This window comes from Cervus elaphus, chromosome 5 (assembly GCF_910594005.1).
Source record: "Cervus elaphus chromosome 5, mCerEla1.1, whole genome shotgun sequence".
In the NCBI taxonomy this organism is placed as follows: domain Eukaryota; kingdom Metazoa; phylum Chordata; class Mammalia; order Artiodactyla; family Cervidae; genus Cervus; species Cervus elaphus.
In genome coordinates, this window is record NC_057819.1 from 27,189,739 (window position 1) to 27,208,335 (window position 18,597).

The window sequence follows — 18,597 nt, forward strand, 5'->3', positions numbered from 1 at the left end:
CAACCTGCTCCAGTTCTCTTGCCTGGAAAATCCAATGAATGAAGGAGCCTGGCAGGCTACAGTCCATGGGGTTGCAAAGAGTCAGACATGACTGAGCTACTTAACTTTCTTTCACTTCTTTCTTTACATTATAGTTGATTGGGTTTGTTCCTTTAACTTGACTTGTAAGGTCACTGAAGTCAGGAACCTTTTAAAAAAGTTGAGGTGTAGTTTACAGTTCTATGAATTTGGACGGACACACTCATTCTTGTAACCGTCATCACAAATCGAATGTAGAAGTGGCTCCATGCCGCCAAGTTCTCGCCTGCTTTCGCAGCTCCTTTTCCACCTCTCAGATTCTGTCTACTCTGTGCCTGTGGTTTTGCCTGTTCCAGAATGTCTTGTCAGTTCAGTGACGGGCAGTCAATGGTCCTTGTGTCTGGCCGTGCTCCTTGGCGTCCTCGTGGTGTGGGTGTGTCTGTAGCTCAGCCTTTATGTGGCTGAGGTGGCTCCATTGTGTGGCTCTTCGGGTGTCTTACCTCTTTGGCAGGTGAGGGTCAGTATTTATGTTTTCATATATCTTAGTAGACATTTTAAAATTTGTATTTTTAACAGAGGAGGGTTAAGTTGTGCAATTGATATCCTGCTTTTTTCACTCAATAACACATCTGAAAAACTGAGAATGGCAACCCACCGTAGTAGTCTTGCCTGGAGAATTTCATGGACAGAGGAGCCTGGCGGGCTACAGTCCATGGGGTGACAAATAGTTGGACACACCTGAGTGACTAACACTTACACACTTTCATATTCTCTGTCTAGAACTTGAGTATTGGATATTTCTGGTTACTCTTTCTACTTCCACTGCATTGTTCTGTCATAAATATTTTTAAGCATAATTTTAAAAAATTGGTAGGTGAATTTCCTTAGAGATTTATAGAGGTCAGATTATTGGGTCAGAGGTAATGAGGTCTGCTTTCCCACCGCTGTCTCACCCTTCTAAGCATACTCTGAGCTCTGAGCCCTCTGACATCTGCTCTGTCTCCCTCCACATTTTTTTTTTTAATTGAAGTAGTGTTGAGTTGGGCTTCCCTGGTGGCTCATCAGTAAAGGGTCTGCCTGCCAATGCAGGAGACGTGGGTTTGTTCCCTGGGTTGGGAAGGTCCCTTGGAGAAGGAAATGGCTACCCACTCCAGTATTCTTGCCTGGAAAATGCCATGGACAGAGGAGCCTGGCGGGCTACAGTCCATGGGGTTGCAAAGAGTCGGACATGACTTAGCGACTAAACAATAATAACAACAACAACAAAGTGTTGACTGACAATGTTGTGTCAGACTCTGCTGTATAGCAAAGTGTTCATCAGTTATACACATATAGACATTCTTTTTTTAAATATTCTTTTCTATTATCCCTCCGCATTTTTTCAACATGTTAGTGATCACAATGTATTCTCTTTATCCTATTTTTGTGTCTGTTCTACATGAATCTTCCTCATAACACTTGTTTAAAAAGATCAGGAACAAAAGCTCATTCTCAAAGCAGTCAGCATGGGAGAGTTCCCCCTCTCAAGCTGTGTCCCTCTCCCAGGCTGTGTCCCCCAACTCACAGTTCCCACCTACTTTGCTGGGCTCTCTGCTGGGGCTGACGGGGGACTGGGCTCCTGGCTTGATAATTAAGGCTGTTCTTTGCTGTAGTCCTGATTTCCCATTCAGCTGTGCTTTCTGAGCTTGCCTGTGATCCTTAGATTCTATCTTCAGAGATAGTTATCAGAGCAGAAAGTGACTTCTAGTTTGAATAGGCACTGGTTTTTATGTTTTCTCAGCCTGTACTGTGCATCCCATGAGATCTGTAGCTTTTGATTTCATGTATATGTATGTTTCAGCCAGGCGCCCAGGTCTGGGAGCTTTCATACAAATGTGTATTTCCACTTTGTAAGTTTTGTAACTTTTGGTATATAATGTTTTTCACCCCTTATCTGTCTTCTCAGTGAGATAATAGTGATGCCCTCAAAATGAAAGGCATCACTTTCCTGCTTTTCCTGGGGGGGTGGGGGAGCGGTGGAAGGAACACCAGAGATGGGGAGCTAGGCGTGTCAGTGAAGACTGAGAATTTTAAATGGTGGGAGGGTATTTTTGTGTCTGTGACCCAGCCACAGTGGGGAGCAGACAGGCTGAGGCTGTCGTTCTCTTCCCAGCGGGGTTCGTCCCCTTGCAGGCCTCGAAGCTCTAGCCGGGTGTGACTTGTGAGCAGTCTCCCTGCTCCTTCTCAGAATTGGCCTCCTCTCTCTCCATCCTCTGCTGTTTCTTGTCCTTTCTCCTGTCATTCCCTCTCCCACATCCTCCTCTAGTCCACTGCACTCAGCAGTGTCGGGGCGTGAGCCCCTTTAAAGCCGTGTCCCAGCTCCCAGAGAGTAGGTGAACCCCTGACCAGGACTCTCCTGGAACGGGGATCCAAGTCCTGGCTGTTCCCCTCTCTCCTGAGGTTTTCTTCCTGAAATCCCCCCTGTGGATGAGCTTGGAAAGAGGGCTGAGGTGCAAGACTGACACCCAGGCCAGAGCCCTCTCCCCAGGAACGCAGTATCTGACCTGGGATGGGGGCTGTGCGTGTTTGCACTCAGGTAACCCAGGGGTATCTGCTGGGGTCAGAGCACAGACGTTTATGAAAACTGCCGGCGAGTGAAGAGGTAGGGGTTCTGTTCTGGTGACACGCAGTGGTGGCATACGGTGGGAGTCACTGACCGCCTCCTGGGCGCCGTCCCTCCTCTGGGAGAGACAGGTGGATCACCTCAGCCTGTGGGGCATCGAGCAGGGCTGCCAGCCTCGGAGCACCCTCCCTGGAAGAAGTGTGCCAGCCATGAGTGCCAGCTCCAAGGTCAGATCCTGCTGGCCTTGAGCAAGTAATGGCTAGTTACCTTCCTCAGTAGCTGGTTGGGACCCACCTGCTCCTGGCAGGCTGTCCTGGCCCCGGGCACAGTGAGACCCAGAAGGCCCCATCCCTCCTCTGCCGAAGGAGGTGGTCTCCAGTGCCATCTCCTCAGGAAGACAGTGGTTTGTGTCAGATACTGGTGGGAATATTCCTTCAGAACACCTGTCCTGGGCTGTTGAGTGGTACTAGGAACAAGCAGTGATCAGATGGTTTTATTTGCCCTTAAGTAACTTGATTTTAACTTTGATTTTTCAGGAGAACATTAAGTTGGATAAAAGAGGAGGGCGATCATGCACCATGGCAGCGGCCCTCAGAATGTCCAGCACCAGCTGCAGAGGTCAAGGGCCTTCGCTGGCAGCGAAGGAGAAGAGCAGCAGGCCCATCCCAACCCCCCTCAGTCCCCCGCCACGCCCTTCGCCCCGGCAGCAAGCCCGTCTGCACCCCAGTCCCCTGGTTACCAAGTTTCACAGCTGATGAATCGGAGTCCTGTGGCCGGGCAGAATGTGAACATCGCCCTTCAGAATGTGGGGCCGGTGGTGGGCGGAAACCCCCAGATCACGCTGGCCCCCCTGCCGCTGCCCAGCCCCACTTCTCCAGGATTCCAGTTCAGCGCACAGCCGAGGCGATTTGAGCACGGGTCTCCATCGTACATCCAGGTCACCTCGCCGCTGTCCCAGCAGGTGCAGACTCAGAGCCCCACCCAGCCCAGCCCCGGGCCAGGGCCGGGCCTGCAGAGCGTGCGGGCAGGTGCCCCCGGCCCCGGCCTGGGCCTCTGCAGCAGCAGTCCCACTGGGGGCTTCGTGGATGCCAGCGTGCTAGTGAGGCAGATCAGCCTGAGCCCGTCCAGCGGCGGCCACTTCGTGTTCCAGGAGGGCTCGGGCCTGGCGCAGATGGCCCCGGGCACCCAGGTTCAGCTGCAGCATGCGGGGGCGCCCATCACGGTCAGCAGAGAACGGAGACTCTCGCAGCCCCATGTGCAGTCTGGGGGTACCGTCCACCACCTGGGGCCTCAGAGCCCTGCGGCTGCGGGCGGGGCTGGCCTGCAGCCTTTGTCCAGCCCTGGCCACATCACCACGACGAGCTTGCCGCCCCAGATCAGCAGCATCATCCAGGGGCAGCTGATCCAGCAGCAGCAGGTGCTGCAGGGGCCACCACTGACCAGACCTCTGCTCCCCGGGGTTGGGGTCGGGGTTGGGGGCACTTCGGCGTTTGGGATGACGTCCCCACCGCCCCCCACCAGCCCTTCCAGGACCGCAGTGCCCCCGGGCCTCTCTAGCCTTCCCCTCTCGTCTGCGGGGAGTGCAGGCGTGAGGAAGGCTCCCAGAAAGTTGGAGGAGATCCCCCCGGCCTCCCAGGAGTTGGCTCAGATGAGGAAGCAGTGCCTGGACTATCACTACAGGGAGATGGAGGCGCTGAAGGAGGCCTTCAAGGAGTACTTGATTGAACTGTTCTTCCTGCAACACCTTCAAGGAAACATGATGGATTTCTTAGCGTTTAAGAAGAAACATTATGCCCCTTTACAAGCTTATCTTAGGCAGAATGATTTGGACCTTGAAGAGGAGGAGGAAGAGGAGGAGGAGGAAGAAGAAGAGAAGTCTGAGGTTATCAATGATGAGGTGAGAAGCAGCGGGTCGTGCTATGTGGAGTTGAGTCTAGGCAACTTCAAATGAAAAGTAGTCTGTGAGCCTGGGGTGTGTATAAGATGCAGTCTCATGAGGATTTGATCCAGGAGTAAAACTGAAGAATGGATTTGCTTTTTCCTTCATGGAAGGAAAGGGCTGGTCTAGTTGGGAAGACGGTGCAGCGTGGTGCTGTGAGTAATGCTGGCTCATTTAGAACAGTGACACCTCCCTGGTTTGGAGAACTAACTGGCGTGACCCAGCTTTACCCTGTGGTCTGCCGGGTGTCTGGGCATTGTCCGGCTCTGAAGAGCCTGCAGAAGCCAGGGGCGTGGTCACCTTCCTGCTGATTGCCCAGATTTCACATTTTACTTCTGTAGGTCCACCCGCTAAAAACAGCATGGATACCATTTTTAAAGAAAGAATTTGAATCACCAGCTTGTTACAGTATATCAGATGAAATTTAAATCACTAGATACATTTTTAAGGTATCTTTATAAAATATGGTTATTACAGCAAAACAGAATTTTTTCAATTTGTAGATGTTTTAGATTTAAGACCGTGTATTTAACTCACACTTTTGCAGATACCTACAGAATGATATTTAAGATAAGACTCCTTTTTAGGTGGTGAAATTTTTGGGTGCCTGGAATGGGTACTTAATAAATCCTCCCAGGTGGGATTTTTCAACCCCGTAGTGATTCTTAAGATGCTTTTACTTACACTTCCTAAGAATGAAGCTGATCAGACAGGGTGACAGTGAGGTGCACTGTTTTGTGCCTTTGTGTTGTGTACTGTACACTATGTTGGTGGGACTGACTTTGTTTTTTGATATAGCTGAAATAATGTAAGTTTCTGTCAGCTCTTCTGCAAAGAAATCAGCTTTTGATGAACAAAAGCTGGCCTCTTTGCCCATCTCCTCATTGGTATTTATTATGTGTGGCTTTGCCATTTGGTGTTTTCTTTAACGCCCTTTCCAGGATGAACCATTTTTTATTTTCTAAAAGGCTTATATGATTTTTTTGAGGGCTTCCCCTCTGTTGCCGTGAAATAGTGAAGTTCAGTTCTCTTTATGTTTGTACACCAATGTTGTCTGTAGGCTCAGTCCCCTTTATCTGTCATTGCCATTCTGACCTGCACACAGTAGGCCAGGGTGCAAACTGCCTCTGAAGTTGTCAGGGCTTTGCTACTTGAAGACTGTCTGCCATTCCCATTTTTAAAGTTTGAAGTTACAGAATCTAAGGATGTTGTACTTGTGACTTAAATTGGAGTTTCTGCAAGATTTGCAGTTGAGTTAGGGTGTTATGTTATAAATCTGTCGTAACTTAGTTCAGTGTCCTTTTACAGGATTTGATGCAAAAACATTCCATTTTTAAACACCAGACATTGGTGAGCTATCAGCAGTAAAATTCTAACAAAATTTTGAGCAGTCTTAAAAATTATGTTGCCTTTTTTTCTCAAAATATTTCCTCTCAGGTAAAGGTTGTGACAGGAAAGGATGGGCAGACTGGTACTCCTGTTGCTATAGCAACCCAGCTTCCTCCAAATGTTTCTGCTGCTTTTTCATCCCAGCAGCAACCATTTCAGGTACTTTTCGATGGTTCTAAAATGTAGTCTCATCCGAAACTTTTCCTCATCCAGATATTTTAACCTTCAATTTACTATTTGCTCTTCAGCATTTTTTTCCCAGAGCCCATTCCTTATTTTAAAAAAGTAAAAAAGTCTTCCTGCATATAAAATTATACAACTAAATTGCATGAATAAATGACAACACAGACCTTAATGCATTATTTTTGTGTGTGTGTTGACCTGTAACGCAGTAGTAGCTTCAGCATGCATGTCATCTAATACCTGTAGTCCTGTTGAATGTGTGCTCAGGATTCCTGTGTGCTGTGTTTTCAATGTTGGTTCTTTCTTGTGTCTTCTATCTGTATTTTTGAGAACAGTGCAAACAGAGCAGAAAGAAAGATTATATAGATAAGTTGCTGTTTTCTGTAGCTGGAAGAAACCCTAAAGTAAAACATAGTTTTGAACTATCGGGACCTTAGGCTTCTAAATAGATGTTAATTGAATGCAGACTGGTTAATTTTTGAAAATTAAGTCACTCAGTGTTAAAATAAATGCCAAGAACCTAAAAGTTCAGGTCAGATTCTAGTCATTTTGGAATAGATTATGCTAGGTTCTGCAAGCAGTTTAATCTTGTGGTGGTATATCTTAAAATGCTTCTTAATTTTTAATTTTGATATAATTTCAAATGCATATAAAAGTTACAATAATAGTACAAGAACTCCCCTTATACCCGGTACCCAAAATCACTGGTTGTTACCTTTTACCCCATTTGCATTATTTTCATTTTCTCTCTCTCATATGTACACACAGACACATTTCCCCCCAAACTGTTTGAGAGTAAATTGTGGACATCATATTCGTGCACTTGTATCCCTAAGTACTCGAGCATGTAGTATCAGGTACCAGTGTCATCTGGTCTAACCAGAGTATAACAGTTGGTTCCAGAAACTGTACAGTAACTTTTACTATGACTAAGCCGCAGCTCATGTGCAAATTTAATCTCTTGTTCCAGTGATGTCCTTTGTATAGTTGTTTTTCCCCAGTCTGGGATCACAGATTGTGTTTAGTTGTCATGCCTCTCTGGTCTTCTTTAATCTAGGCTGACTTGTGAGGAGTCCTGGTCAGTTATTTTACAGAATGTCCTTTGACTTGGGCCACTAATCTACCGCCTCTTGATGAGCCTTGCTCGCATTAGTTGTCATGTTAAAGATGGCAAAGTGGATTTTCTAACTCCATTATTCCTTCTGCATTTACTAGTTGGCATTCTGCTGCAATGATGAGCTTCCTTTTTTCTCCCATTCATATATTCATATGTGGATTCTTATTTTTATTTTTTTAGATTTATTTATGTATTTGGCTGGGCAGGGTCTTCATTGCTGTGTTTGGGCTTTCTCTAGTTGCAGTGAGCGGAGGCAGCTCTTCATTGCACTGCATGGACTTCTCGTGTTGTGGTGGCCTCTTTCGTTGTGGGGTACGGGCTGTAGACACACGGGCTTCAGCAGGTGCAGTGCATGGGCTCAGTTGTGGTGCACAGGCTTAGTTGCTCTGAGGCATGTGGGATCTTCTCAGACCAGGGAACCAACCCATGTCCCTTGCATTGGCAGGTGTATTCTTAACCCCTGGACCACCATGAAAGTCCCTTATTTAAACTTACTTAATTCAGTAAAATTCATTTTTTTGGGTGCATAGTTTGGTGAGTTTTGTCAAGTGCCTCAAGTTGTATAATCACCACCACACAAGAAACAAAGTTCTCTCATCCTCCACGTGTTCCTCATGCTACATCCTTGTCATCAAATTCTCTCCCTCCCTTAACCTTTATTCTCTGTCTCTATGGTTTTTCCTTTTCCGGAATAAAATGTGAATAGAATCATATACTATAGTTTATGCTGCGTTTTCAGTCTGGCTTCTTTCATGTAGCATAATGCATTTGAAATTCAATTCATGTTGTTGAATTTACCAATGGTTTCTTTTTTTGCTGAGCAGTATTCTGTTGTATGAATGTTCCCCACATGGTTTATCTGTTCACCCTTTGAAGGACGTTGGGTTGTTTCCAGTTGTTGGCATATCTAGGAGACAGATTGCTTGGTTGTAATAAGTGTACATTCAGTTTTATATGAAACTGAGAAACTTTTCCACAATGGCTATTCCATTTCGCATTCCCACTAGCCATGAATGAGAGTTCCTCTTGTTCCACATCCTCCCCACTATTTGTTCTGCACATCCCCACTACTTGTTCTTGTCAGTTTTCTTTTGTTGTTATTCTAATACGTAAGTAGTGGTTTTAATTTTTATATCTGAAGATTAACGATATTGAAAACAACTTTTCTTGTGTTCAGTTGCCTTTTGTATATCTTCTTTGGTGAAGTATCTGTTCATTTCTTTCACCATTTTTTCCCTTATTGAGTCATTTGCTTTATGGTTGCATTTGAGAATCCTTTATATAATTTGGATGTAAGCTTTTTGTCAGATACAAATTTGGAAATATTTTTCTCTTCATTCTCAGCCTTAGCTTCTTTTACAGTGTTCTTTTATACAGCAAAACTTTTGAGTTTTGGTGCAGTCTCTTTTACCATTTTTTTCTTGTATGTATTGTGCTTTTGACATATATCTAAGAACTCTTTGCTCAACTCAGGGTCACAAAAATTTCCTCTAGTTTTTTCCCCTAGAAGTTGTATAGTTTTATGTTTTACATTTAGGTCTGTGATCCATTTTGAGTAAAGTTTTTTTTTTTTTTTTTTGGTTGTATTGAGTCTTTGTTGCTGTGCACAGACTTTCTCAGTTGCAGCTACTCTAGTTGCCGTGCGGAAGCCTCTCTCCACAGTGGCTTTTCTTGTTGCAGAGCACAGGATCCAGCGTCTGTGGGCTCAGGAGTTATGGCACGTAGGCCTAGTTGCCCCCGCAGCCTGTGGGATCTTTGCGGACCAGGGATTAACCCATGTCCCCTGCATTGGGAGGCAGACTCTTAGTCCCTGGACTAGCAGGGAAGTCCTTGTGTAAAATTTTGTATAACATGCAAGCATAGCTAGAGGTTTTTTCCTTCACATATTGATAGTTAAGCACCATTTCTTAAAAATGCTGTCTTGTATCTGCTGAGTTGACTTTGCATCTTTGCCCCAAATCCCATCTGTTGGGCCTGTTTCTAGGCTCTCTTCTCTCCCATTGATCTGTGTGTCTATCTTGTTGCTAATGCCATACTGTCTACTACTGCAGCTTTGTAGTAAGTCCTAAAATCAGTTAGTGTTATTCTCTTCAGCTTTATTCTTTTCCAAAGTTGTTTTGGTCGTTCTGGTTCCTTTCACTCTTCATACACTTTTAGAATCAGCTTGTTGGTATCTATAGAACATCCTGTTGGGATTGCATTGACTTGGTTGATATGTTTGGGGTGAAGTACTATCTTGACAACATTCAGTCTTCCAGACCAGAAATATGATATATTTCTCCATTTATTTTTGTCTTCTTTGATTTCTTTCATCAATATTTTATAGTTTTCAGCATGCACATTCTAGGCACATTTGGTTAGATTTCTGTCCCAAAAGTCTAGTTTTTCTGTGGTTCTTTAACTTGAAAAATTATTTTCTAGTTGTTTATTGCAAGTGTATGGGAATACAGTGAATTGTACAACCTTGCAAAAAACTCATTTATTAGTTTTAGGAGCTTTTTTTGTAGATCCCATGGAGTTTTCTACCTAGAGAAATCATGTTTGCAAAGAAAGCAAGATTTATGTTTTCCTATTTGTATACTTTTTTTTTTTTCTTTTTCTTGCCATGTTGCACTAGCATGGACTTCCACTGTGAGGCCGAATAGGAGTGGTAAGAACAGACATTCTTACCATGTTGATCTTAGGAGGAAAGCATTTAGTCTTTCACCATTAAGTATGATGTTAGCCATAGATTTTGTAGACATCCATTATCAGGTTAGGAAAATTCCTTTTTTCCTAGTATTTGTCATGAATGGATGTTGAATTTTGTCAAATACTATTTCTGCATCTAGTTACCTAATCATGTGATGTTTCTTTTTTTGTGTAGAAATGATGAATTATATCACTTTAAGGTATAATTTGTAAACAGGGAATACACAGATCTCAAGTGTTATAGTTCGGTGAGTTTGACAAGTACCCATGTAACCCACGCATATGTCGAGATGTTCACTTCCATCAAGTCTTCTCATGTCCCTGCCAGCCATCTGCTACCCAGCTCCCAGCCCCATTTTATTCCTGTTTATTCTACTACTACTGTTTATTTATTTATCTTTAAGGTGTATTTTAACCTCACTGAGTGTTAGTTGCAGCATGAGGGATCTTTGTTGCATCATACAGGATCTTTTGTTGCTGTGCATGCACTCTAGTTGGAGCACATAGGCTTAATTGCCTGAGGTGTGTGGGATCTTAGTTCCCCGACCAGGGATTGAACCTGCGACCCTGGTGGTGCTAATGGTAAAGAACCCGCCTGCCAGTGCAGGTTAGACATAAGAGACTCGGATTCGATCCCTGGGTTGGGAAGATCACCTGGAGGAGGGCATGGCAACCCACTCCAGTATTCTTGCCTGTACCACAACAAGGGAGGTCAGGCCCTAGAGCCCATCAATGGCAACTACTGGAGCCCCCGCACCTAGAGCCTGTGCCCTGCAATAAGACAAGCCAATGCAATGAGAAGCCCTCGCAGCACAACTAGAGAGTGGCCCCCGCCCCTGCTTGCCACAGCTGGGCCAAGCGGGCTGCAGGCTACAAGGCTGCGCAGAGCTGGACATGACTGAAGCAACTTCGTGTGCAAGCATGCCCCTGGTATTGCAAGGCGGATTCTTAACCACTGGACCACTGGGGGTAGTCCCTCTTACTGTTTATTTTGATGTTCAGTTTATCTGCAATTTGACCAATGAGAGCCCTCCCAGACAGGCTCTATGTACTTTTGACACATCCCTGTCACTCTCTGAGTACTTCCTTACCTTCTGGCACAAAATATTGAAAGTTTTTCTTCCATGTGCCTTGATTCAGTCCAGGAATCAGTCATTTCTGTAAGAAACCTGGTTCCATTTGAGGGGAATAATCATTTGAACCCAGCATTGAAGTGCTTGTGGTAATGAATGTGATACATTTTCTAAATTGGAAATTGTTGGAAAATTTATCAGTGAAACATCTTTCCTATTAGTGCCTAGAGGAATGTAATATATCAATGCATTTATAAACCACATTGATAACTATTTTTGTAAGAACAGTGGGACAGTGAAAGGCAGAGAGTGCCCGTAAATCTAGGTGCATGATCTCCACAATGACATAAATTAAACCCTCTGATTTACTGTCATACTAACCAGATTGCCAGATTAAAATTGGACAGAATCTGTTGATTTAGGTCTGTGGAAGTCTCTTCCACTTAAAAAAAAAAATTATTTGTGTATTTACTTATTTGTATTTATTTATTTATATTTAGCTGCACTGGGTCTTTGCTGCTGCACGGCTTTCTCTGGTTGTGGCAAGTGGGGGTTGGGGCTGCTTTCTAGTTGTATTGTGAGGGCTTCTCATTGCCTTGGCTTTTCTTGTTTCAGGGCATAGGTTCATGGGTGCCAGTAGTTGCCATTGATGAGCTATAGAGTGTGGCCTCGGTTGTTGTGGTACATGGCACGTGGAATCTTCCTGGGTCAGGGATCGAACTTGTGTCCCCTGCATTGGCAGGTGGAGTCTTAATCACTGGACCACCAGGGAAGTCCTCTCATCCACCTTTTTTTTTTTTTTTTTAATATTTATTTATTTGGCTACAGCTGGTCTTAGTTGCACCATGTAGGATCTAGTTCCCTGACCAGCGATCAAACCCAGACCCCCTGCATTGGGAGCACGGAGTCTTAACCACTGGACTACCAGAGTACTCCCTTCTCATTCACTTTTGATGGGAGTGTAGTGTGGAAACATTTCACATGATATGGAGAAGGTGAGTGTGGGCAGGCCCTTTGACCCAAACAGCATGCTCTAAAGATACTCTTTGTGTTTGTGAGCTGGAAAACATATCTAATAATGTTCCCAGCAGCATTGTTTATGATAACCCCAAACTGGAAAGAAGCAAAATGTCCACCGAAGCAGAATAGATCTTGGTCGTGCACACTCATACAGAGGAATGCTCTGTATGAGTAATCAGTGGTGAAAACGAGTGAGTGAGTGTGAGTGGGCCTCAGCAGCACCATGCGGAGCAGAAGGGGCTAAGGAGAGCCCAGGGGCAGCATTCTTAGGTTAAAGTTCACTAGGAAGCAAAGTGTTAGTCACTCAGTCGTGTCCCACTCTTTGTGACCCCATGGTCTATGTAGCCCGCCAGGCTCCTGTGTCCATGGAATTCTCAGGGTGAGAATACTGGAGTGGGTAGCCATTCCCTTCTTCAGGGTAGCTTCCCAAGCCAGGGATCAAACCCAGGTGTCCTGCCATGTGGGTGAATTCTTTACCATCTGAGCCACCAGGGGAACCTTCTTGACCTGTGGTCAAGAAGCAATAATCAGAACTGGACGTGAAACAACAGACTGGTTCAAAATTGGGAAAGGAGTATGTCAAGGCTGTATATTGTCACCTTGCTTATTTAACTTATATACGCAGTACATCATGTACATCATGCAAAATGCCGGCCAGTCTGGATGAATCACAAGTTGGAGTCAAGACTCCTGGGAGAAGTATCAGCAACCTCAGATATGCAGATGATATCACTCTAGTGGCAGAAAGTGAAGAGCAACTAAAGAGCCTCTTGATGAGGGTGAAAAAGGAGAGTGAAAAAGCTGGCTTAAAACTCAGCATTCAAAAACTAAGATCATGGCATCCCATCCGCTCCTATCACTTCATAGCAAATAGAAGGGGAAGAGGTGGAAACAGTCAGAGATTTTATTTTCTTGGGTTCCAGAATCACTGTGGATGGTGACTGCAGCCATGAAATTAAGACACTTGCTTCTTGGAATGAAAGCTATGAAAAACCTAGACAGTATATTAAAAAGTAGAGACATCACTTTGCCAACAAAGGTCCGTATAGTCAGAGCTGTGGTTTTTCAGGTAGTCAGGTATGGATGTGAGAGTTGGACCATGAAGAAGGTTGAGCACTAAAAAACTGATGCTTTTGAATTGTGATGCTGGAGAAAACTCTTGAGAGTCCTTTGGATAGCAAGGAGATCAAAGCAGTCAGTCCTAAAGGAAATCAACTCTGAATATTCATTGTAAGGCCTGATGCTGAAACTGAAGCACCAATACTTTGGCCACTTGATGCAAAGAGCTGACTCATTGGAAGAGACCCTGATGCTGGGAAAGATTGAAGGCAGAAGGAGAAGGGGACAGCAGGTGATGAGATGGTTAGAGAGTTTCACCGACTCAGTGGACATGAGGTTGAGCAAACTCGGGGAGATAGTGAAGGACAGGGAAGCCTGGCCTGCTGCAGTCCATGGGGTTGCAAAGAGTCGGACATGAGTTAGCGACTGAACAACAAGGAAGCAAAACCAAACACAGCATAGAGTGGAGCTCAGCCTGTAGGTTTTGGCACTAGGGAGAAATGTTCACCCATGGATCGGGCGGATGCCTTGATAGTGGGATGCCTTCATAGTGCACAAGGTTTCCAGGGCATTAAGCCTCAGGATCAGTACATGGGTGTTATTACTTTGTAAACTTATAAATCTTTCTACTTCTTAGCATTTTATTATGAAAAATTTCAAATAAAAAAAAACAGTGTTCAGTGGCCATTCATATCCCACTGTTTAAATTCTGTGGTAACTTTTGGGGAAGTCCCAGTTCAGAACTGTTTGTGTTACATATATATATTAATTTCTGTTTGCTTTTCAAAGATTTTGAGGTAGTATTTTTTCTTTTTGTCTGCACCACGCAGCTTACAAAATCTTAGTTCCCTGACCAGTGAAAACCTGGCCCATGACAGTGAAAGCGACAAGTCATAACCACTGTACTGCCAGGGAATTCCCCCAGATGGTTTTTATAACAGTTATTTAGATTTTTAAAAAATTCTAATTGGAGATTATTTGTCAGTGATTATAATGTTAAAGGGAATGAATAATAATTAGAGTTCTGTAACCTTATCCCAACTATTGATTTTTTTTCCATTTAGAAAAAATTTATTGAAAAATAGTTGATAAACTGATTTCAGTTATATACACATATATATATAAATGTATATATTCTTTTTTTTTTTACATTTTCTTCCATTATAAATTATTACAAGACATTAAAAATATAGTTCCCTGTGCTGTACAGTAGGTCCTGGTTGCTTATCTGTTTTATATACAGTACTGTGTATCCTTTAATCCTAAATTTCTAATTATCCCCCAATGATTGATTTTTTATTCTTATATGTGTGTTCATGTTTTTATGTGTATAGTTAAAAGTTTATAGTTATAAAGTGGTAGCTTAACTTGATTTAATAGACATACTTGCAGAAAGAAGGCATGAGTGATTTGTTTGTGCTTTCCTCTCCTTTATCCTTACTGAAGAATAACCTTGAGGAAACTTCTTTTTAGAATCTTGAATTGAGAGGCAAAGTCCTGTCTACTCACAAGTAGTTCTTTTCTTTTGCAGGCGCTTAGTAAGGTCATCATTTCACTGACCATGTCCTTTTCTTTCACCCAGCCCTTGATATATACCCCATGGTGCTACTCAGGTTACATGTGTTGTTTAAATTGGATAGAAATTTACCCATTGGTAACCACTAAATAGAGCTGTTGGTCTTAATATTTTTCTCCAGAGTAACATAAGTCTCCTATTCTTTTCTGTCAGCTACATCCCCAGTTCCTTCAACTGTTCTTTTTTATTCTCCCCCATAAGTGTTTTTTTTTTTTAAAGAGTTCTAATATATGATTGTTATTTAAAATCAAATTGGTATTTTAAAGACAGCAGTGTCTTTCCCATTAAAATATTCATGAAGACATATAAGATGAAACTAAAAATCATTCTGAAAACCAAGAAACAGTGGCTATCAGGAATTAGGCAAAGAGAAGTATCTTTGATGACATAGTCTTTTATGTTTAATGAAGTGTAATTTGTCAGTTTCTTCATATGCATGTCCAATCTTCTAGCTCATTTGGTTGTAAAGCCTTCTCATTCCATTTGTGTTGCTTTAGAGTCTTAAGGAACTGACAGGGTTGTGTAAGTCTGCGTCTCCCTCTGGGCTGTCTGCTCAGTTTTTTTAATCTGCCATCCATCCTTACGCAGCACTGTGCTGCCCTGGTGTCCACACCCTGCGGTGAGTCTTGGAAGTTCAAATCTGTTTTCCGTTCACTGACCTCTGCATCCCCACTCTACTGTTCAGCCTATCCAATGAATTTTTTAAATTTCAGACACTTTTTCAGTTCTAAAATCTCTTATTTGGTTCTCTTTTTATTTTTTTGCTGAAATTAATTTATTTACACCAGTGTTTCTGATGTAAAGTGATATATATATTCTTTTTCAGATTGGTTCTATTTTTTAATAATTTTTTTTTTCTGTGAAGGTTTCCTCTCATCCTTCATAAAAACATTCTTTTATGTCCTTGGACTTACTTATTAAAGCTGCTGTGAAATCCCTGCTGCTAATCCCAGCATGTGAATTGTCTAGGGGTTGGTGTCCATCGATTGTTTCCTGAGTATGATTCATGTTTTCTTGTCTCTTTGTGTTTTGAAGTAATTTTGAATTGGATTTTGGGTGTTGTGAATAATAGGTTGCAGAGACTCTGAGTTCTGTTAATATTCTTCTGAAGAGTATTGATGGTTTTGCTCTCACATTTAGTTAACGTGATTGAACTGAGACGGTGAACCCTGTCTCCTGAGATCTCAGTGCAGTTATGCTGGCCTGTGCTTGGAGCCTTGGCATGTGTGTGGTAGGAGGCAGCCAGAGACCAGGCGAGAACTTGTGGCCCCCTCTCCAGCTGCCCCCTGTGGTGACTCCCCCTCACTTCTCCTGTGGTCTCCTGTTCTCCATCCTAGTGGTCTTCAAGCCAGCGAGGCCCTCTGTCTCTGGGTCTGAGGCCTGCCTGTGCCAAATGCCATAAGCCTAGAAACCTCTCCTATTGATAGTTCCAGTTCCTCCGTGCAAGTATCGGGTTCCATCCTATATCTGCCCACCTTTTCACATTTTTAATGTTTCTTTTAGAGTTTATATTTATCTGGAATGTTTGGCCCAGTGGGAAGTTCTTGGCCATTACTGGACACAGAACCCTGTACCAGTTTCTTCTGTTGAAAAAAAAAACCCAAAACACCCTCTTCTTGATTACAGAAGTAAAACGTGTTCATCGTAAGACATTTGGAAAATTTAGAAAAAGTGCACACACACCAATTATAAATTAATTGTAATCTTGTCCCCAAAGATAACCACTGTTCACATATTGTCTGTTTTTCTATATCATTCTTTTCTCTCCTCCTCCCTCCCCCAATCTTTGTTACATGTAAACGGGGGTGGGGTGGAGTCCTTACTTTGCCTTTTCATTACTGAGTCCCTGCACCATGTGAGGCGAAACTTGCTGCATGGCTGGTCCTGGTGGTGTAGTATCCATTGCTAGGTGGCAAGGATCAACAACTGCTCTCACAGGCGGTTAACTTTGTTCAGACATCTAGAACTTGCATTTAAAATGTCTTGATAAGTAGAGTGGATATAGTTGAATTATTTAAAAATAATTAGCAACTGTTAACCTCATTTTTAGCATTCAGTATGTCTGCCAGGTGGTGCAGAGATGTCAAAGGTGTAGGGTACCCAGACTCAGCTAGTTTCTGTCTTTGCTGGTAGCTTTTCATTAGAACATTTTAAATAACCTATATGTATTTCACACAGCTATATATCAAGTAGGGTGCTAATTGCAGTACCATTTTGAAGTTAGATTGTTATTAATTGGAGTTTTAGTGCCATTTCCCAGTAGGAAGACAGTTTCAACCTTTCTTCTTATCATTCAGCTTTGTGATTTTGGCGGGCTGTGTGACGACAGGTAGTGTAATGATTAGGCGAAGCTGTGGTCCTGGACGAGATTAAGACTTCCCGCATTAGCTTCTGCTGTCATTCTGTGTGCATTTGCCTTGATCTGAAATTCCATTTAAAACCAGAATGCAAGTCCTTTTTTATTCTCCAGAGGTAAGTTAGAACTTAAATTATTTTTTACAATATATTGGGTAGATAACATTTCTCAAAAATGAATGAAGTCAGTGTTTGGGATAATTATGACAGTTTTAGTTTACATTCATTCTTGCGATGCACTTAAATTATGAAAACCTCAGTTTTTCTTTTTTTTCCCCCAGCAGCAGGCCCTTGCAGGGACCCTGGTGGCAGGAGCCGGAAGTGCAATCGAAACGGATCCCTTTAAGAGACAGCAGGCGGGACCCCCGGCAGGTATGTCATGGAGCACAGGCTCAGGGGCCTACAGAGCCAGTTGGCTTCTTAGTTTGGGAGTTCCAGTGTAGTGGCCACCTGTTTCTGAAGCGTGGCCCTTAAAGAATTTAGTTCTGGTTCGTTTCTACTTCGAAAGTTAATTTTTCTTTGGGTAGTAATCAACTCAAAAAAATATTCCTGTGCGTGTTTATGTGTACTGAAGTTAGAAGTTTGTTAGTTGAATAGGTATATTCCAGTTTCATTTTCTGTGTGCATTTATAGGCTCATGTCCTCAAGTGTAAAGCCATCTGCCTTTTCAAATTGTCATTAATTTTTTCAAACTGGATTTTTTCTCCAACTTAGAAACTTAATACACATTTTGTGTAAAAGATTCAAACAGTTAAGCAGGGTGTAATTTGAGCTCACCTCTGGTTTGGTATTCCTTCTCCGTTCCCTAGCCACAGAGCTGGCTGCATTTGCTCATTTTCCCAGACAAGCATTGCTTCAGGTGTGTCATTCTGAAAAAATTCAAATGCGATCCTATATGCACTGTTACGCCTTTAATATTAAACGACTAGATCATATTTCCCAGTCATGGACCTCATTCTTTTTGATGGCTGCAAAGTATTGCACTTGGTGCATGGATGTTTCATTTATTCATTAAAGAATAATGTCATTTGTTAGTGTTATCTTTTTTCTGTTATAATCAAAACAGGATTGAACGTTTAGGTTCACATTTTTTTCCTACATGTCTGTGCATGTTTGTAAAAGCAGTACTCCAAGAATGAGACTGCTGATCAGAGTGTGTGCATAGGTAAGGGTTAGTGATGCTACGTTGCCCTCCAAAAGGATAGGGCCAGTTTTTGCCCTCATTAGCAGTTTCTGGTTCTCTTAAATTTTGGCCATGTTATTAAGTATGACCAATCTTTTAATCTTTGTCAGTCTTATGGGTGAAAAATGAAATGTTTGTTTTGACATGGATTTCTTTCATTTCAGTAAGGTTGTAGTATCTCTTCACATTTTTAACCATTTGTGAATGTGTCCCTCCACTAGCTGTTTGTGTTCTTTGCCCGTTTTTGTCTGTCTGGTTGTTGAGCCTTTTCATATTAATTTGTAAGAGCTTTCTGAATGTTGCCCATCATGTATGTTGCAGATATTGTCTCTTAGGTTGACGCTTATCCTTTGCCTTTTTATGATGCTTTTCTTTATATTTACAAGTTTTTA

General features: G+C 42.9%; 1 protein-coding gene across 12 annotated transcripts in view; it reads left to right on the forward strand.

Moving 5' to 3' along the window:
• The window catches only part of EP400 (E1A binding protein p400), a 107,516-nt gene that overhangs the window by 18,432 nt on the left and 70,487 nt on the right, over positions 1 to 18,597 (forward strand). For 4 of the 12 annotated variants that reach the window (XM_043902143.1, XM_043902142.1, XM_043902153.1 and 1 more), the window contains exons 2-4: positions 3,157 to 4,517; positions 5,997 to 6,107; positions 17,304 to 17,394. In XM_043902143.1, coding sequence (XP_043758078.1) covers positions 3,192 to 4,517; positions 5,997 to 6,107; positions 17,304 to 17,394 — 1,528 coding nt within the window. In that variant the 5' untranslated portion in view covers positions 3,157 to 3,191. The remainder of the gene's footprint in view (positions 1 to 3,156; positions 4,518 to 5,996; positions 6,108 to 17,303; positions 17,395 to 18,597) is intronic. The other 8 variants (XM_043902154.1, XM_043902147.1, XM_043902151.1 and 5 more) reach the window with 3 other exon arrangements.